The following is a 26,396-nucleotide window of genomic DNA, read 5'->3' as shown; positions in this document are numbered from 1 at the left end:
TTTTCTCAGTCTAAAAGAACAATGGCTTTGAGCTACCTTTTTCTCCGCCAGAGAGCAGCGACTGAGATTGGGGGACAGATGTCTCTGGAGGAACGAAAGCAGCTGATCAGTGTGAGCGAGGAACAGTGGAAAACGAAAGGCAAAGGTGCATTCAATGACTCCACCCAGTTCACGGTGGCAGCTCGCATGGCGAAGAAAGGTCAGCATTGAATTTCACAACCTTAGAGTGTATACAGTCAGAAATCTCACACTTGGCATCCCAAAAAAGACTTTTCTCACACTCAGTCTGAAAGATTAAAAGTAAAAACAGAAAATATTGGAAATAATCAGTATGGAGCAGTAGAGTCAATGCTTCTGGTCCTTTCATCAAAATGAGAACTATCAGGTTTCTGAAAAGTCACGTTGAACTCAAAACATTAATTCCATTTCTCTCCCAACAGATGTTACCGTTCCTGCTGAATTTCACCAGCATTTCCTGTTTTTATTTCAGATCTCCAACATTACACAGTATTTTGCTTTCATGGAAATTAGATGATTCAGTTCGGTTTTGTAGCTGCTACATTATATATGCCATAGTTTATTTTCAAATCTTTCGGTTTCCTTCCATTTTGGTTTATAACCATCAGCCTTCTTCTCTGTTTGAATGGGCATAAGGACAACTTGGCATTCAACCTCTGCAAATACTTTCCCTGAGGTAACCACTCCCAACATACCCAAAGGTCTGATCTCTTTTTGTTCTTGGATTAATTGAGGCTCTGCTTGAATGAAATTAATAGATCCTGTGGCACTTTCTATAGAAGGAAAGAGGAATTCTTCTCAGTGCCTTGGAGCAATATTGATCTTAATCAATATCAGCCCAACAAAATAACAGTGATTATCTTGTTACTTTTGTGGGAGCTTGCTGTGCACATATTGGCTGCCATGTCTCCAAACTGTAAAGTACTTTGAGATATCGTGAGGCAGTGAAAGATGCAATATAAATACAAATACTTCCTTTATTTCTCTTAGTGATGTCAACAAAGGAGCAGATACTCGAATGAGGGAGAAAAAAATGACACATTTCCAGTTTAAAGGGCAGAGTATGTTTTATTCCTTCTCAGTCACTGTAGGCATTACTGCCACAGCCCAGCCCTAATTCTTCCTCAAGATAGTGACAGTGGCTCACCCACTTTTCCAGTTCAGATTCACCAGCCCCATTAGACTAGATTTCCTACAGTGTGGAAACAGGCCCTTCAGCCCAACAAGTCCACACTGCCTTTTGGAGCATCCCACCCAGACCCATCCCCCTATAACCCACACGCCTCTGAACACTACGGGCAATTTAGCATGGCCAATCCACCTATCCTGCATATCTTTGGACTGTGGGAGGAAACCGGAGCACCCGGCGAAAACCCACACAGACAGGGGGGAATGTGCAAACTCAGCACAGACAGTTGCCTGAGGCTGGAATTGAACCCGGGTCCCTGGCGCTGTGAGGCTGCAGTGCTAACCACTGAGCCACCGTGCTGCCTCTCTATCTAAACCTGTCACCTATTTTCCAAGGATCTGTATCCCTCTGCTCCCTGCCCATTCATGTATCTATTTATCTTTATCATTAAGTACAACAACTCTCCCTCCTTAAAGGGTATTAACCAACCTGTTTGTTTTTCACAACAATCTGACTATTTCACTTAGTGATGAAAGGATTTTACTTGCAGAATTTTCGAAGTTGAATTCAAATTCTGCAAGAGTGATAAAAGGATTTGAACACATGCTGCCTGGATTATCCTTGGACAGGATGCCTGAATTTGTAGGCCACTAGCAAAATCACTACATATCTTGCCATATCTTGTAGGTAAATGTTGTTATGGACCAGACCAAACTCTCTCAAAACATGACAAAAAGATAGCCTAAACCCTAATTTTTTCTTATTTTAAAGACAAGTGCCAAGCATTGCATTTCAGATCCAGTTCAAATGGTCATACTACCAGGTTTGAGGCAAAATACTCTTTATTCATACACTGTCATTAGGATACAGACAGAATTAAAATAAAAGGAAAGAATTGGCTTAACTGTAACTCTATCAAAATACTTAACAAAATAATAAACTACTCATTAACTGTTCCAAGATAGTAATATCCCATAAGCACTCCCTTGGCAAAGACAAATTTAGTAAAATAAATTGTCTCACATGCAATTCTAGCAACAGGAAGAGAACCCCGGCCTTTAGAGGTAACAGAGAGAGGAAAAAGAACTCCCACATCCAGCTTCAAGACCCCAGCAACTGCTGAAAGCTAAAATGAAAAATTGTGGTTGGGTGCATGACCCCACCCATGCAAGCTGCTTCTATTGTTCCAGCTTTAAAAAAGAACAAGGCCTCACAAGTTGTTTACATTATTGGCTTTGAGCAGACTGTTTGGCACTCTGTTTTGACCTTTCTTCATAAACAAAAGGAAAAAATGCATCTGTTAGAGCCAGAATATTGTCACAACATGGTCAGTGAGTGAGATAATGTCACTGATGTTTAAAAATTTATAAACTTTTCAATTGTTTTGCCAGATAGTGATGCTGCCAATTAAATATCTTCCACCTTAAAATCCTCCCCTCATTATTGATGGCCTCTACAATTAATCAACATCATAGTTGTAGCTTCATTTATATAAGAGTCACTCACTTATTTATAGTAAATTCACTTTTATTGATCATGACATTTTAGAAGCAAACTCTGGGATACTCTGAAACCAATATAAGACTGCATAATGTGTACCATACTTAAAAAAATACAATGTTTAAATTAGGATATGGCCTCCAGGTCATGAATCAAGATTGAGTGCAGCACATATAACCAGTAGGATGACAAAGTAGATTTATTTTCTGATCAACCTGCTTCAGAGATGTTATGACACATGTGTGGAAGAGATGGGACTTGAACCCAGGCATCCAAGCTCAGAGGTAGGAACACTGCCATTGCACCACAAAAGTACCTCCAGTAGCAAACCTTCTTATATCTCCTTAAGAAGTAAGAGTACAATTTCTACCAAATTCATTGATAATAGCTCTGATCCATCCAGAGAATGTGAGAAAGGATATATAAATGCAGATAACATAATGTGGAGCTGGAGGAACACAGCAGGCCAGCCAGCATCAGAGGAGCAGGAAAGCTGACGTTTGGGGTCGGGACTCTTCTTCAGAAATGAAGGGCTTCTGAAGAAGGGTCCCGACCCGAAATGTCAGCTTTCCTGCTCCTCTGATGTTGCCTAGCCTGCTGTGCTCCTCCAGCTTCGCACTGTGTTATCTCAGATTGAAGCATCAGCAGCTCTTACTATCTCTGTAGAAACACAGGTTTTCTCTTCAAATTCCTTTTCATAAATTCATAGATGCTGATTGAAAATATCTTCGGACATGTTATTGGCACATCTTTCGTGTAGGTGGGACTTGAACACAGGGTTTCTGACACGAGACATTTTCCATTCATTTATAACGTTAGGCAAACCTTTCCTACTTTAGTGACAGTTTGTCAACCTTTGATGCATAACGGGGAATGTTCACAAAATGATATTTCCAGCCTTCAGACATGCCTCTGTGTTATGATGAATAAATGTCAATGATCTGTGCAATCCCGTCAAGGATTTTTGTAATAGATCAGTCAGTTCAAATGGTACATTGGAATTGAAGTGCAAGTGATTAAACAATGGCTATACCAGGGGTCAGGAATCAGAGCTGTTTATTTCCTGCTGATTGCACATTCATCTGAAGTGAGACTGATCTTGTCGCAGCAGGTCTGTGAAATCTGAGACTTGTACAGGTAAAGGAAGCAGATCAGACAGCTGGAATCTGTAGGGCCACTGCTCATGCACAAACTTGACCAGCTTTGAGAGGTCCATAAATGGCCACTGCCTGGAAATTGGTTGGCATCAGCACAGCACTGACTGGTTCAGGGCAGCCTATGCTTTCAGTGAGAGTCTCAAAGTGGCATTAGACCTCTTTATTTAAATATGCAATTGATCTAAAGCCTGGTTGATGCAGAGTTTCTGGAACCCTCTTTACCTGCCATGAATAATATGGTAGCTGGCACAGTGCCCACCAAATTCAATGTGTTGGCATCTGTCCATGCCTGTAAATTACTGCAAGTTCTGCCTGTTTTATTGAGTTGCAAACAATGAACCTTTGAACGATATGGAAAGCTGAACAACTGTCAAGTGGGTCAGTTAAGCTAGCATGCAATGTAATTTGTTGGAAATGCAGTGCCTCGAAGAAACTGTTGCAAACACAGTGTGATAAACTTTACTGATTGCAGGACAGATAACTTTCTGTTACCATTGTGAGATATTAAGGTGCAGTGAGGCTGAATCATTGAAATGTTTGCTATTTCATATGCTCAAGACTGAAAAAGGCATTGATGGTATTTTAGCTTGCTCTGTATCTTTGCTTGGTATGATGTACCTGAGAGCTTGTTCTTTTTAAAAAAAACTGAGAATGTCTTCAACGATCTAATTTGGAGTGGAAAATCAAACCAGCGGCATTTCTAGGAGTGTTTTAATTTCCTTAAAATGATCCATGGTGCTTAACAGAAGGATGAACAAACAAAATTTCACTGCAAAGGAAGTCATCAGGGTGTTAGTAGGACAGATGACCAAAAGGTTGATCAAAGAACAACAGATGAACACAAGAAAAAAAAATAAGAAGTAGGCCACCTGGCCCCACGAGCCTGCTCTGTCATTCAATAAGATCGAGGCTGATTGTTTCTGTTTCTGTGGACTCAGCTCTACTTACCCATCCACTCAGCGTAACCCTTAATTCCTTTACTGTTCAAAAATCTCTCTTTGCCTTAAAAACAATCAATGAAGTGGCCTGAACAGCTTCATTGGGCAGTGAATTCCACAGATTCACAACCCTTTGGATGAAGAAGTTCGTCCTCAATTCATCCTAAATCTGCTCGCGAGCAAAAGCAGAAGTTGCTGGTAAAGCTCAGCAGGTCTGTCAGCATTTGCCAGTAAAAAAATCAGAGTTAATGTTGTGGGTCCAGTGACCTTCCTGAAGAAGCTTCCTTTGTTCCTAAGTCTGCTCCCTTTTACTTTGCGGATGTGCCCCCTATTTCTAGTTTCACCTGCTAGTGGAAACAACCTCTCTACTTATATAGAACATAGGACAGTACAGCATAGTACAGGCCCTTCGGCCCATGATGTTGTGCCGACCTATTATCCTACTAACATCAATCTACCCTGCATACCCTACATTTTACTATCCTCCATGTGCCTATCCAAGAGTCGCTTAAAAGTCGCTAAAGTGTCTGACTCCACTACCACCACTGGCAGTGCATTCCTCATGCCCACCACTCTCTGTGTGAAGAACCTACCTCTGACATCTCCCGCATACTTTCCTCCAATCACCTTAAAATTATGCCCCCTTGTAATAGTCATTTCCGCGTTGGGGAAAAAGTCTCTGACTATCCACTCTATTTATGCCTGTCATCATCTTGTACACCTCTATCAAGTCACCTCTCATCCTTCTTCGCTCCAGTGAAATAAGCCCTAGCTCCCTCAACCTTTCCTGATAAGATCTGATCTCAAGTCCAGGCAGCATCCTGGTAAATCTCCTCTGCACCCTCTCTAATGCTTCCACATCTTTCCTATAATGAGGTGACCAGAACTGAAAACAATATTCCGAGTAAATATCTTATCTATTCCCTTCGTAACTCTATGTTTCTACAAAATCCTCCCTCATTCTAAATTCCAACAAGTATAGTCCAGTCTACACAATCTCTCTCTCCTCATAAGACAACCCTCTCAACTCAGGAATCAACCTGGTGAAGCTTCCCTGCATCCCCTCCAGTGCCAGGACATCCCTTTTCGAGTAACAAACCCAAAGCTGTACACGGTACTGTAGGTGTGGCCTCACCAGCACCCTATACAGCTGCTGTGTAACCTCCTTGCTTTTGCATTCCATCCCTCTAGCAATAAAAGATATTCTATTTGCTCTCCTAATTACCTGCAAACTTTTTGTGATTCATGCACAAGACTACCCATGTCCCTCTGCATAGCAGCATGCTGCAATTTTTCACCATTTAAATAAGGTGGGTCAAAGCAGCGTAATTGGTTTAATACCTTATAGCTAAGGAAAGAACATAAATCCATTACAGTTTCCAATGTTACTCAGTCAACACCAACACTTTCCTCATTATGTTATCTTCTATTAACCACTGACTGACATGGATAGGGTGTTTAAATCAAGTTGGTATGAGTTATCAGATCAAAACTAGTGTTCATTGGAACCATGTTTAATAATCCCAATAATGAGAATACTGGACAAGCAAAGATATTCGGATGAGCTGGTTTGATAAATCAAAATATTGCAAAACTTAGATTGTACAGGAGAACCGAAAGTAAGAAGATAAGTGAGAAGACTCCAGGATTAAATTGAAACACAAGGGTGCTTTTACCATATAAACTTTAACAAAACAATGACTAAATGGGTACACTGAATATGTAAGATAATGATTTTAAACAATTTAGACTTCTAACTTAAATTAACAAACTTAACCCCAGCTTAATCTGTTTTTACTGTAGTTTCATTCTGATAAACTTTCAAATATAGTCATACTCTGCGAAGCAGTTCTTTTACATCTGGGCATAGGTGAATGGGTCACAGCTCAGGCCTTTGGTATATCCCAATATAAATGCCTTGTTCAATGGTAGGCATCACTGACAATCACATGCCATAACCCAGGTGGCACATGTAGGCACTCCGTTTCTGTTTGTGCCACAACTGGATTTCTCTTTACAGAATTGGGTTCTACCCAATTCCCTACAATTCACTTTTTTTCTCTCTCTAAACGTATAGAACGGACATAACAAAGACAGAGCATGATGGAGGCACTCAGCAGGTCTGCCAGCATTTGTGGAGAGACCAACAGTTAAAATTGCAAGTGTGGTATGACTTCTTCAGAACTGAGTTCTTCAGTTGAATCCAGCAGACTAGGCAAGCACAGCCTCTGAATCACCTTCCTCCTCACAGCAAACCAATTGTTTTTTTGTCCGGAATATATCTCCAACCTCAGCAATTATCTCAATAGTTCAGGGATTTCTTGCTTCTCGATGACTCTCAGTCAGGTCAAAAGTCCAAACTGATTGGTAAATATACACAATAGTAATAAACCAAACTGAAAGTAAACAACTTTTCACATTAAACTGAAACCAAAACTCAACGTTATCAATCTTTAATATAGCTGACTGTACGGACATTTATAACAAGTGAAAATCATAGAATGGTACAACATTAAAGAAGGTTATTTGACCCATCTTATCTGGCAGCTCTTTGAAAGACCTATCTGATTTGGCTTACTCTCCTGTTCTTTTTCCCACACCCCTAAATCAGATACCTCTGAATTCCCATAGTTAGTATATTTAAGATGGAGGGGAACAAGTTTGGAGCAAATTAAATCCAAACACAAGTATTTCTTAAAGAATTTGGTTTGAACAAAACTCATATTTTGTGATCAGACCTCCCCACATACAACCCAATAAATAGTCACCTTGCAGGAACAAAACCTGAATTGCATGAAACAAAATTGTATTTAATGCAGAATTAAGCTACCTGATAAATGATGATGAGAGAACTAGGATCTTTTTCATTGCAAGATTAATTTAAATCAATTTATCCAAGCCTGGCCTAGAGATCTCAACCAGTCCTCATTCAGGTGACTGGATCAAGACCACGTTCAGACTTGGAAATTGCTCAATAAATGTAAAATCAGCAGCATCTGAGGAGCAGGCAAGTCAATGTTTCCCTTTGTCAGCCCGAAACAGTGACTTCCTTGGATGGCCTCTGACCTGCTGAACTTTTCCAGCTCCACATTTATTGACTGTAGCTTCCAGCATCTGCAGTTCTTACAGACTCCAAGCCTCAGACTTGGCATAGAATGGGAAATCTGAATTTGGAACCAGCATACAACTTGGATTGGAGCAAGTCCAAGTCTGTGTTGGTGTTGCTGACGGAAAGTGCAGAATTGAATCTATACCAACAGGTTTTGGGAAATGGACAGTGAGACAGAAAGTGAGAGAAAGGCGCTTTGGTGTCCTCAACAGTGATCAAGAATGAGAATGTTGGTCAATTACTTCTTGGCTCAGGAGAGCTCTATCAATCTGTACATGTCCGGATTACTGCTGTTGCTAAGATCAGTAAACCATGGACTGAAATTGAGTTCATCCAGTCTGTATTCCTCAGGCAAAACCAGATTAAAAACCAGGGAGGGACAAGCATTACGTCGACAATCTGGTGTTAAAGTGGGACTGATGCTTGTAATCATTTTAAGCTGCCATGTCACAATGACATGCTGTGTTTTAAATTTTATAATTATTCTGAATATCATTTTAATAAATACAGGGCTAGTGCCTATGATGACTGAAAATAATGATGACACAGCTATTCCTTTCAAGAAAGTTACCATAGCAACAAACACACCAATTAAACCTCTGGAAGGTAAGCAACACTTCTTTTAAATGTTTGAACAAAGTCAAGGGCTTTATCAGTTTGAAAAACAAATTGTTTTGAAATGTGGGTTTAACACACATGCACCAAGCTTGTCCAATCATTCACTTGTGTAAACATCATGTTCCCTAAGGAAGTGCATGTCAGAGATGAGCAGTATTGCTGAAAGCACAAGTAAAGGGTTTTGCAAAGACAATTTAAAATGAAATAGCTTGCGATTGTGCTTTCATTTCTTATTAACAATCAGGTCAGCTTTAACATGAATGACTTTACTATCATTATACTGGTTGATTGTAAGTAGTATGAGCTCTCAGAACCCACAGTACAAGAAACGTAGTTACCCACACCCTTGACTCGAGGACACTGATGGATATCATACACCATTCAGAAGCTGGAATATTAAGCTCCCTTTACTGTTACTGTCTGGAGAGGGATTTAAATGCTGTCAATTCATGGCTACATTTTCACAACTGAAGCAGGTACCTTTAGTCAGACAAGTTTCTGACATACAGATAAACTGACGTAATGCTGAGACTGGTTTGATTCTTCTCCACACAAGAATTTGATGAGCTCCTCTTTCTGTCTCTGTCTGCTTTACCTTTGTGTCTGTATCTTGACTTCACTCTCCAGCTCCTCTGTTTGTTGCTCTGCTGTGTCTGTAGATGTTCTTTATACCTGACAGCCATGTGGTTCCTGCTGTAAACTCCTATCCTGTCAATTCTTCTTCTTAATCAGGCATTATCAGGTCACGTTGATCACTATTTATTCTTATTAAAAAATATTTCAATGGATGACATTACAAATGACGCAAAGACTTGAAAATCCTTTTTAAGCATTCTTAAAAGCAATTAGAGATTCCCCAGACATTTCAAAAATGAAGAAATACCAGATAACAATTGTGGATTCTGCAGACCCATACATTGCGAGAAGGCGGAAATTCTGAGAGACATTAGAATTCATGGAGCTTTTATGTTTCAAATCTCTTGATCAGGGTATACTTATATATGAGTTGTTTAATTAATTTTGGGACAAGGAGTTACATAATAAAATTTCTTAATAATTTAAATATTCTATTTTTATATGAACAATGGAAGCTCTGTCATTGCAAGCTGTATCTTTGTGAAAATCTTCAGGACAGCGTTCCCATTAAGTGATAATCAGTCATTGAGGTCCATAATAATACGCTTGAATTAATTTACAGCTTTTTTGGGATATTATGGAAATGTAGCTGTGCTATTATTCCTCTTTCAAAATGTCACTCTGGTGTCCCAAACCTTCAATTCTTGCCCATAGAAATTACAAGTCGGCCTGATGTACCCCTAGAGAGTGATGCTACGTTGGATAACCTGGAGACCTTTCTAAATAAGCTGCATGCTAAAGGTAAGCCTGATATCCCGTATTCATTTGAGCTATTCTTCTGTTTGTAGCCCTCAGGGAAGCCAAATATCTAATAACAAATTAGCCATTAATAGCAACCCCATTTGTACTGAACTTTGGGACCTGAACTACTTTCCACACCCTGGTGTAATATTACAGCATACACTCTTGCTGTTCAGGGATAGTGTTTTAGGTATTTCAATCCCAAATCATTACCTGAGGCTCAACATCAACAGAGAGCTCTTTATTCTCATTAATATGGTGGAAGAACTCTGGCTAAGACCCAATTGCTTGTTAGAATGCCTGGTAAAGCTACCCAAGCTTGGGTTTACATATGAACACTTTGTTAATTCAGAGTTGTGTTGCTGTTTTTTCAAACAGCATCAATGAATGTGTCCAACCTGTTTTATCTAAAACCCCTATTATAATCACAGTTTATCTAATTACCAGCAGAGCAGCTTGCTGGAACTAATGTGCTCTTTACGATATGATGGAAACCTGTGTAAGCACAAGAATTTCTTCACTCCCTTCACATTCTGAATCCCATTCAAACCATGTTGCAGTGTATGGGTGAAGGAAGTTGAATAGCTGGCTTTGTTAGTTTATGAAATCTAGAGCCAATTGCTCTTATTTCATTCTACTCCTGTATGTCAGATTCTTCCCCAAAATAAAGAAGGTGACTTTTCAGATTTCTGAGTTTTCTCCCCATTTAGAAAATGGTCTATGCTTCTATTTTTCCTACCAAAGTGCATGACCTCATACTTTTCCACATTTGTATTTCATCTGTTACCTTTTGACTCACCTCCTAACCTATGTGAATCCTTCTGCATCCTCCCCAACTCCACAATATTACCTATCTTTGTTTCATCTGCAAACTTAGCCAGAATGCCCTCAGTTACTTCATCTAGATCGTTAATGTACAAAGTGAAAAGTTGTGGTTCCAACACTGACCCTTGTGGAACACCACTAGTCACTGGCTGCCATCCTGAAAAGGACCCTTTTATCCCCACTCTCTGCTTTCTGCCAGTCAGCCAATCTTCTATCTGTGCTAATATCTTGCTTCTAGCACCATGAGCTTTTATCTTACTCAGCAGCCTCCTGTGCGGCACCTTCTCAAAGGCCTTCTGGAAGCCCAGGTAGATAAAATCTATTGGCTCTTCTTGGTTTAACCTGCACATTATCTCCTCAAAGGATTCCTAACAGATTTGTCAGGCATGTCCACGCCCTGATGAAGCCATGCTGACTTTGCCTGTTTTACCATCTGCTTTCAGGCTTTCAGAAATCTCATCCTTCACAATGGACACCAAAATCTTACCAACAACCGAGGTCAGGCTAATCAGCTTGTAATTTCCTGTTGTTCGCCTTACTCCCTTCTTAAACAAGGGGGTTACGTTAGCAATTTTGCAGTCCTCTGGAACCTTCCCTTGACTCTAGTGATTCCTGAAAAATCATCACTAATGCCTCCGCTGTCACTTCAGCTATCTCCTTCAGAATTCTGGGATGTACTCCATCTGATCCAGATGATTTATCCACCTTCAGACTTTACAGTTTTTCGAGTACCTTCTCCTTGGTGATGGCTACCATAGTCACCTCTGGCCCCCCCCACTCTCTCTTGAATTTTTGGTATGTTAATCGTGTCTTCCACCTTGTAGACTGACACAAAGCACTTGTTCAGATCCTCAGCCATTTCTTTGTTCCCCATTACTACTTCTCCAGCATCATTCTCCTGCAGCCCGGTGTCCACTTTTGCCTCTATTTTGCCTTTTATATATCTAAAGAAACTCTTGCCATCTTCTTTTACATTATTGGTTATCTCACCCTCCTATTTAATCTTTGCCCTTCTTCTTTCTTTTTTAATTGTCCTCTGTTGGTCATTGTAAGCTTCCCAATCCTCTGCCTTTTGCCACATTATGTGCTTTCTGTTTTGCTTTTGAGCTGTTCCTGACTTCCCTTGTCAGCCATGGATGCCTCGTCCTCCCTTTAGTGTGTATCTTTTTCCTAGGGATGAATCTTTGCTGTGTCGCTTGAATTACTCCCAGAAACTCCTGCCATTGCAGTTCCACTGTCTTTCCTCCTAAGCTCCTCTCCCAGTTATTTCTGGTCAGCTCTTCTGTAGTTGCCTTTACTCAACTGTCGTACCATTACATCTTATTCCAGCTTCTCAAATTGCAGAGTAAATTCTATCATAGTGTGATCACTGCCTCCTAAGGGTTTCTTCACCTTAAGCTCCCTTATCAAGTCTGCCTCACTGCACAACACTAAAAGTTCCTTACAGGGCTCCATCACAAGTTGCTCCGAAAAGCCATCATGTAGACATTCCAGAAATTCCTTTTCTTGCGATCCACTACCAACCTGATTTTCCCAGTCCACCTGCATATGAAATCCCCCACAATCACTGTAACCTTGCCTTTCTCACATGCCTTTTCTGTCTTCTGCTGTATCTTGCACCCCAAATCCTGAATACTGTTTGGAGGCCTGTTCATAACTCTCCTTTATGGTTTTATCATCTTTGCACTTCCTCAACACTACCCACACAGATTCTACATCATCTGACCCTACATTGTTTCTTGCTATTGATTTAATTTCATTTCTTACTAATAAGGCAACTCTAACCCCTCGGCCCACCTGCCTAACTTTTTGATAGGATGTAAATCCTTGGATGTTTAGCTTCCCATCCTAATTCCCTTGCAGCCACGCCTCCGTGATGCTCACACATCATACTTACCAATTTCGACCCTCTCCAGAAGCGCATCCACCTTATTTCATATACTGCATGGATTCAGATACAACACTTTCGGCCCTGTATTTACCACTCCACTTCTCGTGGTCATCCCTTTATCTGCTGTGCTTGGATTTTGATTCCTAACTCTTTCCAAACACTCTGGAGACTTTAATAAGCTCTCCTGAGTTCTCCTTTCTTTTCATTTTCTTCATACTTTTCCATGCAATTGAATCCACCCCCTTGATGTTAACCTATTGCTTTGTTTCCCATTGGCAATTATATGTCTGGGAGCTTTACCCTTCTCTCCGCTCCCCGCCCCCTGCCATTTTCTAGTTTAAAGTCCTGTTGACCACCCTGTTTACCCGTTTCATGAGAACATTGGTTCCAGCTTGGTTCAGGTGGAGACGGTCCCAAAGGTACAGATCCCTCCAGTTCCAACACTGATGCCAACGCCCTGTGAAAAGGAATCCCTCTTTCCCAAACCACTCTTTTAGCCACGTGTTTACTTCCCTTATTCTCGTGTCCCTCTGCCAATTTGCACATGGCTCGGGCAGTAATTCAGAGATTATAACCCTTGAGGACCTATTCTTTAATTTAGTTCCTAATTCCAGATAACCCCTAAACAGGCCCTCTTTCCTAGCCTTGCCAATGTTGTTTGTTCTGACACAGACCACAACAACTGGATCCTTTCCCTCCACTCCAATATCCTTTCAAGCTGGTCAGAGAAATACCTCACCCTGGCACTAGGCAGGCAATGTACCATGCAGGACTCTCGATCCTGCTTACAAAGGATACTATCTGCTCCCTAATTATAAATCCCCTACAACCACCACTTGTCTTCTTTTTTCCCCTCTCTTGAATGGCCTCCTATACCATGGTGTCATGGTCAGCTGATTCATCCTCCTACAGTCTGGTTCCTCATCCACACAGGGATCCCTCTAGCTGTCCCACTTGTAGTCATACCTTGCTGGCTCTGACCACTGACCGAATTTGAGCTACTTAATCTACTATATGTGACCACCTACTGAAACAAAGTGTCCATGTAACACTCCCCCTCCTGGATGTGCCACAGTATCTGATACATGGACTCCAGCTCATTAATTCTGAGCCGAAGTTCTTCCAGCAACCAACACATGCTGCAGATGTGATCCCTGCGGCTTGCAATGGGATCAGCCAGCTCCCACATTGTACGGCTACAGCACATCACCTGCCCAGCCATCTCTACTTAGCTAATTAACTTATTAGTTAGTTAATCCTGAGGTAGTTAATCAATCATCCATAAGCATCGATTTCCTGCACCACTAATGCTGACTAGCAACCAGATGTGCTATCCACAAGTTGCACTGCAGAAATTCATCAAAGATCCTTTAACAGCATCTTCCAAACCCAGGGCCACTTCATTCTAGAAAAGCACCGCCAAATGCAAGTTCACCACCAAGCCAATCACCATCTTGACATGGAAATATATCGCCGTTCCTTCACTGTTTCTGGGTCAAAATCCCTGTGTAAGGGCATTGTGGGTCAACCCACAGAAGGTAAACTGGTGGTTCAAGGCAGCAGCTCATCACCACCTTCTCAAGGATGATTAGAATATGCAGTAAAACACTGGCCAGCCAGCGATGTCTATGTCCCACGAGTATTAAAATTATTAATTGTGGGGACTTGTTATCTACAAATTGCCCCGTTTCCTTCTTATACAGTAATGACCCCACTTCAGAAGAAATTCATTGATGATGAACTGCTTTAGAGCTTCTTCAGGCAGTGAAAAGTGCCTTAAGAACAGAAATCCTTTCTTTCCATTTTGAACAATTTGCTAGGGAATGCAGTCTGGTCACCTAGATTCCATGGGGTGGAATATTCTCCTCTCTATATGTGGTGAGGTGGGGGGGGGGGGGTGTTGTCAAGATGGGGAAATAATTTGGTGAGTTGGCCCTGAAAAGAAACTCACTATTTCCTCACCACCATTACAAATAAATGCCAGGTGAGAAGATCCATGGATGACTTTCAAAACTGCCCAGCAATTACAGCCCTGAAGTGGTCAATTTAATAGTCTCGACTCATCACCTCCCTGATCATTGACCTCCCCAGCAGTGCAGAGAGAGTAGCACATTTCCCAACTGGGAAACCATGATGACTTGCCTGCTGGGTTAGGGAGGTGCCTCAACTTACTCCAATCAGGTGGCAATTGGATACCGCGACGGTGGGCAAGGGGGTGGACTTTGAAAGGCACCTCCTATTCTTGACTCCCATTTCCTCTCCCTGTGACCCCACCCATGAGAAGAAGAGGGAAAACAAAACTTATCACCTAGATGCAGAATCTGCTAAGGAATGGGCCTAGACCAGCAGCCTTTAGAATTCAGAAGATAGCTTACCGGTGCTTCGTAACCTTGGATAGGGCAAGATACTCTCTCTTTCTCACTTTCCATCTCTCATTGAGCTGACTGAAGGGCAATCCAGCGAGGAGTTATATCACCATTGAGACAGTACACCAGGCTTGACCCCTCTCTTAGCTGATTTATTGGAAAATCACACCCTAGGTTTTGGTTTGAAGCTAACTATATGCAATCTTTATCACAGCCACCAGTAACTTGGAGACAACAATCACAGTTACGGAGCAAACAGTGAAGGAAGTGCTGAGACCAGACGATGATGATACCTTTGATAAATTTTACAAGCACACTCCCACTGTTCCGACATCCAATGTGCTGAAAATCGAGGAGAGTTTTGATGCTATTTTTGAAGCCAACACTCCAAAGTAAGAGTTAAACTGCAAACACTGGAGGGAATTTGCTTTGAAGTTTATGAACGTTAGCCTTTGTTTGAATTTAATTCCTAGGCTCACAAGTGTGATCAAGCTTGAGGCAACATAATGCAGAGAAGAAAGAATGTGAGAGAAATAGTAACAGCAGGAGATGGGACAAGAGGGGTGCAGGTTTAGATGAATTCAGGACTAAAGTCAGGATGTGTTTCCTCTCTGAAATAACTGTGCTGAGGCTGGCATCCCATCAACAAGTCACCCTTTATTTAGATGTGCACAGTACATGGGCTATGACCAGCCAGCTCGAAGCCACTCCCTGGACTTAGGAGACCTTCTGAATCTCCTGTTTATAATCTCTCAGCCAGGGGTCCCTGATAGGCCCAGGTTAATGACCCCCATCAAGGATCTCATAGTCAATGAGATCCAACTGACCCTGGTTTCAATCACAACAATTTCGATATGGAGTGGGCTTCCGGATAAATGTGTGGAAGCACAAGTCCATTTTCAAGCAGTTGCGTTCTCTGCCTAGTGTGGTATCTTCCTGACCCAATGGGGCTTTCATCATCCATTTTATTTTGTAAATTCATGGGATGATGGTAATATTGCCCAGGCCAGTACTAGTTGCCAACCTCTAATTCACTGTGACCCGAGTTGCTTACCAGGGTCATGAAGAGTCAGTCCACATTACTGTGGGTCAGCCAGGGGTCACATGTAGGATAGACCAAGTAAGGACAGCAGATTCCCTTCCCTAAAGAGTAATAGTGAACCAGATGGGTTTTCAATGACAGCTTCATGGTTAGCGTCACTGAAACCTGTTTTAATTCTAGATTGTAGTAAGTAACCCAGCAGCTGCCTTGGTGGTATTTGAATCCACATTAATCTAGGCCTCTGGATTGTAAAGCCAGGTACAGAAAGAGATGTAACCTGCTAGTCTAGATAAATTGTCATACAACTGAAGTAAGCTCAGTGAGGCAAATGCTGTGTTTCATGTTTTTGACATTCTCCTGTGTTCTTATGAATGGAGGTGATTTGTAGTTGTAGCTCCTTAGTTTTTCAGTCATGCCCTGTGAATCACAATGAGCTGCTAAAGTCACCACTATAGGCCCAGTGTTAGGAAGGAGAGTTTGAGTTTAGTTTAGTGATATAGGTATTGGTCTTCTCAACAAGAACTGAGGAAAATCTATCTGAAAACTGAGGTGGGAGACACTCTGTTGAGAAAGAGAGAAATTGACTCATACTATAGAAGTACAGGGGCTCTTATAATTCAATGGTAGTGTCCCTATTTCAGAGCCAGGAGGCCTAGATTCAAATCCCACCATCTCCTGAGGTGTGTCATAATACCCCTGAACAGGCTGATTAGGGAATTATCTATAGAACCTGTGAAAGCACAATTTGAAGGCCAGGCCAGTGACTCCACCATGTGGCAAGTTGATCATTTTTAAACCTATCCATTCTTTCAAGTTTAGGAATTCTCCATTTTATCTGTTTGCACGTCATGTATGGACATCACTTGGTTTTACATTAATTTAAAAAAATACAAAGAACTGTGAATGCTGGAAATTCAAAACAAGTACAGAAATTGCTGCAGGAACTGTCATGGGTGCTGTATTTCAGACAAGACATTAAACCAAATCTCCAGTTCTTCTCTCCGATAGATCTACGTGATTTTTCAGGCACTTTTTGAAGAACAAAGGAGTTCCGTCCAGTCGATATTTATCCCTATCAACATTTCAAAACAGTGTGCAAGATCACAGTGGGTCAGGCAGCATCCATGGAGAGAGAGCAAGCTAATGTATTGAGTCTAGATGACTCCTAATCAGAGCTCATGAACTCAAAATGTTAGTTTGCTTTTTCTCCGTGGGCACTGCCTGACCAGCTGTGGTCTCCAGCGTTTTTTTTTGTTTTCAGTTCAGATTCCAGCATCTTCAGCAATTGGTTCCTTCCTCTTTCAAATCAGTGTGTCTGGTCATTAGGACATTGCTGTTTGTGGGACTTTGTGTGGACACATTGGCTGCTGCATTTCCAGCAATTCCTGCTCCCCCAAAATTACTTGCATTTACAGCACTTTGAAAGAGCCTGTGGCTGTGAAGTGTGGTGAATATTTGCAAAACTTTAATTTGCATCACATTTAGCAGGCAGTGGGGATGACAATAAGATTCAATTCCAGGAGATGAAAGCTCCATTTTACTTGAGTTGATTTGTTGTTGCATCACCAAAATGTTGGCTAAATAAAAGAAATAAATTAGAAAATGCGAAAAGATGGTAATAGTGCCTTCAGGCTAGTAAAGAGAATGAAACCATCACTCAGCTGACACTGACACAGTGTTTTGAGTTGACTTTGTGTTTTGACTTCTTGCAGACTGACCTCTGAGGTGGCGGAGCACAAGCGAGCTGTAAGACCCGCCCGTAAGACGCAGTGTTCTCGCAATCCCCTGAGGGCGCTGGCAGCTCGGGAAGACATCCGCCAGGAGTACACAGAACAGCGTTTGAATGTGGCTACGGTGGAGGTCAGGAGGATCCAGACTGAGCGAAGTAGGTTGGAGAGGTCCTCTCTGCCAATTCACAATGGGAGCCGTGCCTACGATTCATGTGCCTATTCACGATGTGAATTTGGAAAATAATCTTTCCCAGTTTTAAAAATCTTAATTTAATTATTGAAAATAAGTTAGTTCTCCTGCATTCAGGACAATTGGCTTGCTTTTCCTTGTTGCAGTACCTGAGAGTGGTGGTTCTGTATTGCTTCCGTTGGATATCTGTTGACTTCCACTTATTAAGAGTGCTCTGAAACCATGACTCAAGTAGCTTTCAATGACCATGCAACATGTTCCGCTTCAGTCTTGTTTGCCAGCAGGCTAGTGATTGGGAAGTGACCAGATCTAACGATCTGACTTAAAATCACAGTGTCACAAACTCACACATTCTCAAGTATTTCTAATATTTCTGTGAGTATTTCTAATAATTTTCCTTCCCAATAATATGTAATCTTTGTGTGATTTAATGTCTTTCACCTCTCAATGCTGCACAAACTTTATTCCTTTCCCTCTTGCTGTTTAAAGATGCTGCAACTTGCAAAGCAGGTAGACAATCTGACCATCTCACCTTTTTTTTCAAGTAGGATGGATTAAAATAGAGATCCGGTTGGCTACTCTGGGGTTCAGAATACAGCAGAGGCACAGTTTCAATTTCTGCTCTGTCTGGGGTTGACTTGAGACCTATTTCCTCACACTGTCCCTGAGATAGGAAGGATGTGGAAAAATTGCCACAGACAATGGGGCGGCACGGTGGCTCAGTGGTTAGCACTGCAGCCTCACAGCGCCAGGCACCCGGGTTCAATTCCAGCCTTGGGCAACTGTCTGTGTGGAGTTTGTACATCCTCCCCGTGTCTGCATGGATTTCCTTCCACGGTCCAAAGATGTACAGGTTAGGTGGACCAGCCATGCTAAATTGCCTGTAGTGTTCAGGGATGTGTGGCCCATAGGGGAATGGGTCTGGGTGGGATGCTTCAAGGAGCTGTGTGGACTTATTGGGCCAAAGAGCCTGTTTCCACACTGTAGGGAATCTCATCTCACCAAAACTGCAGAGGAAAATAGCTGAGGATGAAGCATCAGCTGGAAATCTGCCAAGGGCCTACCTCCTTTTGGGCAGAGTACTCATGGGATGGGATAAATTAAAATAATCCCTGTTGTTTCTGCTACAGTACTTTACATTGATAAATTAAAAATACAGGAGGGCGTGCTATAACGTGATAGTTGCATTCCAGTGCAACATCGTGTTACTGAAAATTGCACTATTGTAATAACTGAGCCTATGGGAGAAGTGGGGTTAGGAGCAGACCACCAAAAAAGTGGAACACAAAGGATAGCAGTACTGTAAGCAGCTGTTCAGACAAGCTGGTCTGACTGGCAGCAGTTTGAAATCAATGATGGAGAGGCTGAGCTCAAACTTCCTCCACCCCCTACAACCCAATGTATAATGAGCTAGCACATTGGGTACGGCTTTCCCTACCATGGACCGTTTGCCCCTTCAGGATATCATTCACCGGGGTTACTCTGGATTATTAAACAGGAATCAATGCCAAGCCAGCTGAGGATAGTGGATGTTCAAAGTCGGGTTCAGGAATGTTTTTGAGAAGGCGAGAGAGGATTACTAAGGAAATTGCAACACTTTGGAGGTTGGCAGCTTTGAGTAAGGCAGGTATGGTAGAGCAATGCTGGAATTGAAAGAACATAGATCTATCAGACCGAGATCACAGAAATCGAGATGAGTAATTCTGCAGAGGATTTGATAACAAGAATGAGAATTGAGAGTTATGGAGCAAAGATAGGTAAATGGAATTGAGGTATGTCTCAACCCTGACCTCCTGGAGCTTGCTTGAAGGGCTAGTCAAAATGGGTGAAGGGCACCATCGATTGTAGAGCTGCGATGAGCCACATGATGCCATCCTGAGCACAGGTAGATGACAGTAAACTGTAGGCAGCGTCACCCTCTGATTATTATCATTGTCTCTTCAGTGTCCTCCTTCCTGCTAGCTCCTGATCACAAGTACACCGGAGGTAGCATTAGCAAAGGGCTCCTGACAGCAAGATGTCTACTCAATGGAATCGCATTATAGCCAACGCAAGTTCACGTTTTAGAAATACCGTACCCCTATTCCTCAATTGCATTATAGCCAATTTGCAAATTCCTGCAGACAACAATCTGAAAAATGACCAAATTACCATTTTTTGTGATATCGTTTGAAGGATTAATTTCTGCCAGAACCCCATGTTCTCCAGCCTTTCTGTGAAATAGCACTATGGCCTATCTTTTACATCCTCTTGAGCAGGCAAGTGGGAGAACAGTTTGGTGTCTCCAATGCTAGGGCACACTGTCAGTGCTGCACTGGAGTGTCAGACTTAAGTGTCATGCTCATGTTCTGGATTAGGAGTTAAACCCAGACTGTCTGTCCAAAATATGACAGCACCCTAACCTGTTTTAGCATTCTCTGATGTATAAAGTAAATGTATTCTCTGATTGATAAAGTCTTATTCTATGATAACAAGGTGTAGAGCTGGATGAACACAGCAAGCCAAGCAGCATCAGAGAAGCAGGAAGGCTGATGTTTTGTGCCCAGACCCTTCTTCAGAAAAAAGGGTCTAGGCCCGAAATGTCAGGCTTCCTGCTCCTCTGATGCTGCTTGGCCTGCTGTGTTCATCCAGCTCTACACCTTGTTATCTCAGATTCTCCAGCATCTGCAGTTCCTTCTGTCTCTGTATTTTATTCTACCGTGGTTTTATTTGTCCATCTCAGGAATTTTTTTTGCATGTTTACAGTGGCAAAACACTCCAACTACGCAGATGTGAGCTTGGCGGGGCTAGCAAGCAAAGAGAACTTCAAAAACATCAATCTTCGGAATGTGAAGATAACAGAGCAGGTGCCCAGTAACAGCGCAAACCCTTTCAACAAAGTGATGCTACTGCAAGTTAAAGGTAAGTGCTGGCCAGTTCAGTCCCAGCCTGGAAGCTGCAGAAAACATTTACAAAAATATGGAGTTTGTGCATTGAGTTAACAAAAGGTCCCCTTGTGATCTCATATCAAATTCAATCACTGTTTTCACATGAACATGTGACCATAACTGGCTTTGTTCCTTTCTGTTGGTTATTTTCGGAAAACACTCATTTGGTTCAATAGGGCTATTTTCTTTTTCTTGGTTCACAGGATATAGCAATTGCAGGCTAGGCCAACATTTATTGCCCATCTGTAGTTGCCCAGAGTGTAGTTAAGAGTTAACCACATTCCTGTCTGGAGTTGCATGTAAGTAGTCCAGGCCAGCAAAAGATAGCAAATTTGTTTCCAAACAGTGAACCTGATGGGCTTTTGTAACAAATGATAATGGCTACATGGTTGCTCTCTATTCCAGATTTTTTAATAATTCAAATTTCATTAACTACAATAATTTGAACTCATGTTCACAGAACACTATGGATCAGGGTGGCTTGTCGAGTGGCACTACCACCAGCTCCCCAAAGGTTGATTCATGCCTCTAGGGTCAATATCTATCTGTTGGCAGTCAAATTCTCAACCTTTAATTGGAATCTTGTGGATCTGTTGGGGATTGCACCTACTGACTGGAAATCCAATAAAACAGCCGCACAGTCCTCATTGACGAAAACCCATTGAATTGTCAAAGAATCAGGCAGTGGCAAGGTCAGCAAAGGGTCTTTCCCTGGAAATAAGATCCCAGCAGCAGAAATCCCACCCACAGAAAGCTACCAGCAGGAAGTCGAGGTCCTCCTTTTGATCAGTGGTGTCACTGGAGAGGTAAAGCCTGCTGCAGGAGTGACACCTTCTGGAGGTGCCGGATCATAGAAGGGGCACAAAAGCATCCAGAGTGATTTGCCAAAAACACAATCTTTTCAACTTCAAAGTTGTAGATGAAGCATTTTCTTTCCTGTCTGTTGGTACCTCAAACGGTCGTTTCAATGAGTAACAGAATGCGGTCTAAATCTCCTGTCAGACACAAGTTCATGTCATACCAGCCCTTCTGATGCAATGAATTTTCCTTAGACAGCACCTCCCAAACACTGAGCCGCTACCGTCTAGAAGGACAATGACAGCTGGTACCTGGGTATGGTGATTGTAACAAGGTCAGCCAGGTAGATCTCATGGGATATGAGTTCCCTGATTGGAGCTGTTAACTTGGTCCAATCAGGGAGCCCTGGCTGACAGATAAGAACAGAAGTGTCTGACATCCTGTTCACTCTGAGAGCCAGCTCTGAGCGAGCTGCATCAGTGTCAGGGACTCTCCACGTGTAAATAAAGGGTGACTTGGTGGCAGGATATCGGCCTCGGTGGAATTATTTCACTGGGAACATCACTACCTGTACGTTCTCCTCCAAGCCACTTACCATCCCTCACTCGGAAATATATTGCGATTCCTTCACTGTCGCTGGGTCAAAATTTTGGGACTCCTTTCCTAACAGCACTGTGGGATGACCTAAAGCACATGGACTGCAATGATTCAAGAAGGCGACTCATCACCTTTTCAAGGGCAGCTGGGGATGAGTAATAAATACTGGCACAGCCAGCAACGCCCACGTCCTATGAATAAATAAGAAAGCTGTCTTAAGGAAAGCTGCTGTTGCACCCAGTCTCTGTTCTTTCTCTATAACAGGGCAATGGGGGAATATCACAAATCTGTGTATGGCTCGTGCTCACCAATGGGATCATCTGGATGCTGGTTGTTAGGATTAAATGGGTTTAAAGAATTGACTGCCCTCTCCTATTAACGTCCATCAACTTGCGTAAGAGATTCTGACCATTCCTCCCCTTGTCCTCATACTGGCTGGCCAACGTCACTTGTAGCACCTTGGCTGCCACTTGACCTAAGGTCACCTTACAGCAGAGTCCAAAGCCAATCAGGTTTACAGCTTTACCATGACTGTAAACCTGTGTAATGTGCAGCCCGGCTATTATAAGGAGAGGCTGGATAGGCTGGGACTTTTTTAAGTGGAGTGTTGGATGTTGACCTTGTGAAGATTTATAAAATTATGAGTGGCACAATAAGAATAATCAAGATATTTTTCCCTAGGGTGGGCGATTTCAAAACCAGGGGGCATATTTTTAAGGCTAGAGAAGGAAGATTTAAATGGAGGGCAACGTTTTCACACAGAGGGTAGTTCATATGTGCAATGAACTGCCAGGTGAAGATCCAGGTACAGGCACAACATTTAAAAGCCATTTGGACAGGCATGTGAATAGGAAAGGTTCAGAGGGATATGGATCAAATGCAGGCACATGGAGCAAGTGTAGTTTCAGAAACTTGATCTGCATGAACGAATTGGGGCGAAGGGTCTGTTTCTGTGTTGTATGACACTGTGACTGTATAATTGGAGTATCTGCCTTTGTTGTGCTGTCCGTCCAGTTGCTTTATGGGCACAGTTACCTTGACAACTGCTAACCTGTTTATATGTATGGCTCAGGAGCTGACCTGCAGGTAACTCTGCCCTTTGTCAGGTCGCAGGCATGTCCAGGTACGACTGGTGGAACCCAGCGCCAGCTCACTCAACAGTGGTGACTGTTTCCTATTGGTCACTGCAAAACACTGCTTTCTTTGGATTGGAGAATTCGCAAATGTTATAGAACGCTCCAAGGTAGGGCCGTTAAATCTGATCGCACGCATTAGAAAAAGTAATCAAAGTAAGCTTCTTTTATAACTAATCTCCTGTCTCTTTAAGTAAGAGCAGTTATACTTGAATGAGTCCATTCGTTCTAACATTGTAGATAGTTACTTGTTTCCACTATTGTACAGACTAGCTCATATTTCCTCATGTTTAAGAGACAAGCGATGATCTAATTATGGAGTTTTTACAATTGTAGTATTTGAGAGTCTAAATATAAAAGAAATTAACCAATTTGCTCCGATGGAAAGTCCACGATAAAGAACTTAGAACTTGGCCATTCCAGGACAAAATTAGGATCCATTTCTTCATGTGGTTCAGGGGTTATCACTGTTGCCTCACAGCTCTGGGTTCAATTCCACCCTCAGGTGACTGTCTGTGTGGAGTTTGCACATTCTCCCCGTGTCTGCATGGGTTTCCTCCCACAGTCCAAAAATGTGCAGGTTAGGTGGATTGGCCATGCTAAATTGCCCACAGTATCCGGGAAGTATGCAGGCTACTTGAATTAGTCATGGGAAAGGCAGGGTTACAAGGATAGGGTAGTGGGGTGGGTCTGGGTGATATGATCTTTGGAGGGTTGGTGTGGGGTCGATGGGTCAAATGGCCTGCTTCCACCAGGAGGAATTCTATGATATATAGGCAACTGGAAATCCGGAATTTGATAAGAGCTTCAAGTGGAGATTAGTTACCAATTTCTTGGTCTCAGTTGGCACCAGGATGGGACGTCAGTCCACACATTTTCCCACCACAGATTAAAGACACTGGAATCCTAACTTTTTCCGCAGATTAACTGACCCCATGTCACCAAACTTGCCTTTGAGCTAGGGTTTTAAATTCAGTAAGTGTGATGTTGACAGAGCACACTTAGCTGCAAAGCTTAATTTAGGTTAGCTCAGTCCCATTGGCATCTTGCAAATCAGTCATCTCCTAAACGCCTTCCTATCTATGAGATCCTCAGCTCTTTGGACGACAGTGAAGTTGCAGCCGGCATGACAGGATGAAGTGTCAGATATTTGGCTTTCTCCATTACTCAAGGTGTCTCTGAACCTTTGCATCGTACCATACTGACGCTCAGGTACCTGTTAGTGTAAAATATACACTCGGATCAGAGTAATTGCTGTTTTTTTTGTATCTCTAGTTCATTATTTTGGGATGTAACGTTAGCCAATGATTCCCCAACAAATAATCGTTATCTGCGCCTCTTCACTATTTTTAGGCATCGGAGCTGGCTAGTTTCATCCAGGCAAAGCATGAACTGGGCTGCCGAGCAGCAAGCGTCACCTATATCGAAGAGGGCATTAATAGTCAAAGCAGAAGAGTCAAGGAATTCTGGGATCTTCTGGGTGGCCAGGCTGAATATCAAGGTAAGAAACTGGAGAGAGTGATCACTGGGCCTGCAGATCACTCAGTTCCTGCTATTTTACCCACAAGAATTAATGGAAGGACACCAATGAAAAGATAGGTTAGTGCTGAGAGAACAGAGATTAAGTCAATGTTTTGCTTCTTTCACTATTGAGGATGGAATCGCAAGAATACCGAAACTGAAAGGGAACAACAACTTATAATGCATGAGAAGAGGGTGCTGATTGGTTGGCAAGTGTGGACTCTGATTGATAGAGATGTTCCATGGAGAATGCTTCTGGGAATAGTTAACTGACAAGCTTTTGTTTAAATACGAACTGGATAAGTCAACTCTGATTGGTCAAGGCATTGACATAAGGGAGACAGAAGGGATTGGTTGACTCTCCAATGTCTTTTTAGTTGATGGCATGTCTTTTCGTTTATCAGCAACATTCAAATTCTGTGCAACTAAAGCAACTCAAAAAGCCCACAGTTTCTCTTCTTGAGTGAAACTATGGAAATCTCCTGCAGTGATGAACCAGGCTGTAATTTGAGACAAGTAGAGGTGAAGTACAAATAGAAATCAGACAATATGTATTGCTGACAGTGATAAATCACTGAGTGATGTTGTTCTGGGCACTGCACTCAGCTTGTGTAATATGCGCACATCTAATGCCAGGAAAATTGTTTTTTTTTTCCACTCAGTGTTACTGCCTCGGTTCCTTTCTCTATTTTAGGATAACAGACTTATAAAACGTTTGAAAATCTCAACGATAAACATTGCTTTTGAATAAACAATAAATGGCTGAAGTGCACAAGTACAAAACTGTCAGCACCATCATGGACATCACCACAGTTTCCACAGATACCACCAGCAGCAGCATCAGGATGACCGTCGACTACACACTGACACCAGACAAAATAGACATCAGTTCCATTGATCCAACCAATACCATCATGATTCATTTCAGCATCAGCATCTACACCTCTTCTGAACTTACCTCTGTCCACTGAGTCATTGGTTTGCTTTGACTTGATTTGATTTATTATTGTCACATGGACCTGAGTACAGTGAAAGGTTTTGTTCTGTGTGCAGGACAGGCAGATTATACCATACAAAGATCATAGGATGATTGAACAGAGCAAGGAATGCAAAGTTACAGCTGTAAAGAAAGTGCACAAAAAGCAGGATCAATATTAGATTTGAAATCTGAGAGACCTGTTCAGAAGTCAGACTTGTGGAAGAAGCTGTTCCCTGGAGATGTGTCTCTGGAGGTCCTGCATTTTTTTTAAGAGTGCTTTAGAAATTCAGCCGAGAGAATTAACATTCAGTATTAGGGTTCTCTTACTGTCTTTAGAATGATAGGTTGGGATGAAATGTGGTAAGATTGGATTTAAGAGATATGAGAGAAACCGCTGAGGCGTGTGACAATGTAACTGTGACCTTAGTAGTCATGTGATAGAGATGCTGCCTTTGGAATGACAGCCGCTCCAGGGAGAGATGTCTGCTGTGGGATCCTTGTGTATGTAGCGAAAATAAGCACTGTTTGAGGTCTGGCCTGAGTTTAACTAA

The 26,396-nt window shown here is 42.1% G+C and overlaps 1 protein-coding gene across 7 annotated transcripts in view; it reads left to right on the top strand.

Moving 5' to 3' along the window:
* The window catches only part of LOC125466374 (supervillin-like), a 137,050-nt gene that overhangs the window by 68,388 nt on the left and 42,266 nt on the right, over positions 1–26,396 (top strand). For all 7 annotated transcript variants that reach the window (XM_048560794.2, XM_059638677.1, XM_048560796.2 and 4 more), the window contains 8 exons: positions 52–199; positions 8,362–8,457; positions 9,760–9,846; positions 15,143–15,320; positions 17,683–17,855; positions 20,636–20,791; positions 23,319–23,455; positions 24,699–24,846. In XM_048560794.2, coding sequence (XP_048416751.2) covers positions 52–199; positions 8,362–8,457; positions 9,760–9,846; positions 15,143–15,320; positions 17,683–17,855; positions 20,636–20,791; positions 23,319–23,455; positions 24,699–24,846 — 1,123 coding nt within the window. The remainder of the gene's footprint in view (positions 1–51; positions 200–8,361; positions 8,458–9,759; positions 9,847–15,142; positions 15,321–17,682; positions 17,856–20,635; positions 20,792–23,318; positions 23,456–24,698; positions 24,847–26,396) is intronic.

Source organism: Stegostoma tigrinum, chromosome 31 (assembly GCF_030684315.1).
Source record: "Stegostoma tigrinum isolate sSteTig4 chromosome 31, sSteTig4.hap1, whole genome shotgun sequence".
Classification (NCBI taxonomy): domain Eukaryota; kingdom Metazoa; phylum Chordata; class Chondrichthyes; order Orectolobiformes; family Stegostomatidae; genus Stegostoma; species Stegostoma tigrinum.
This window is presented reverse-complemented; position numbering and strand designations above follow the sequence as displayed.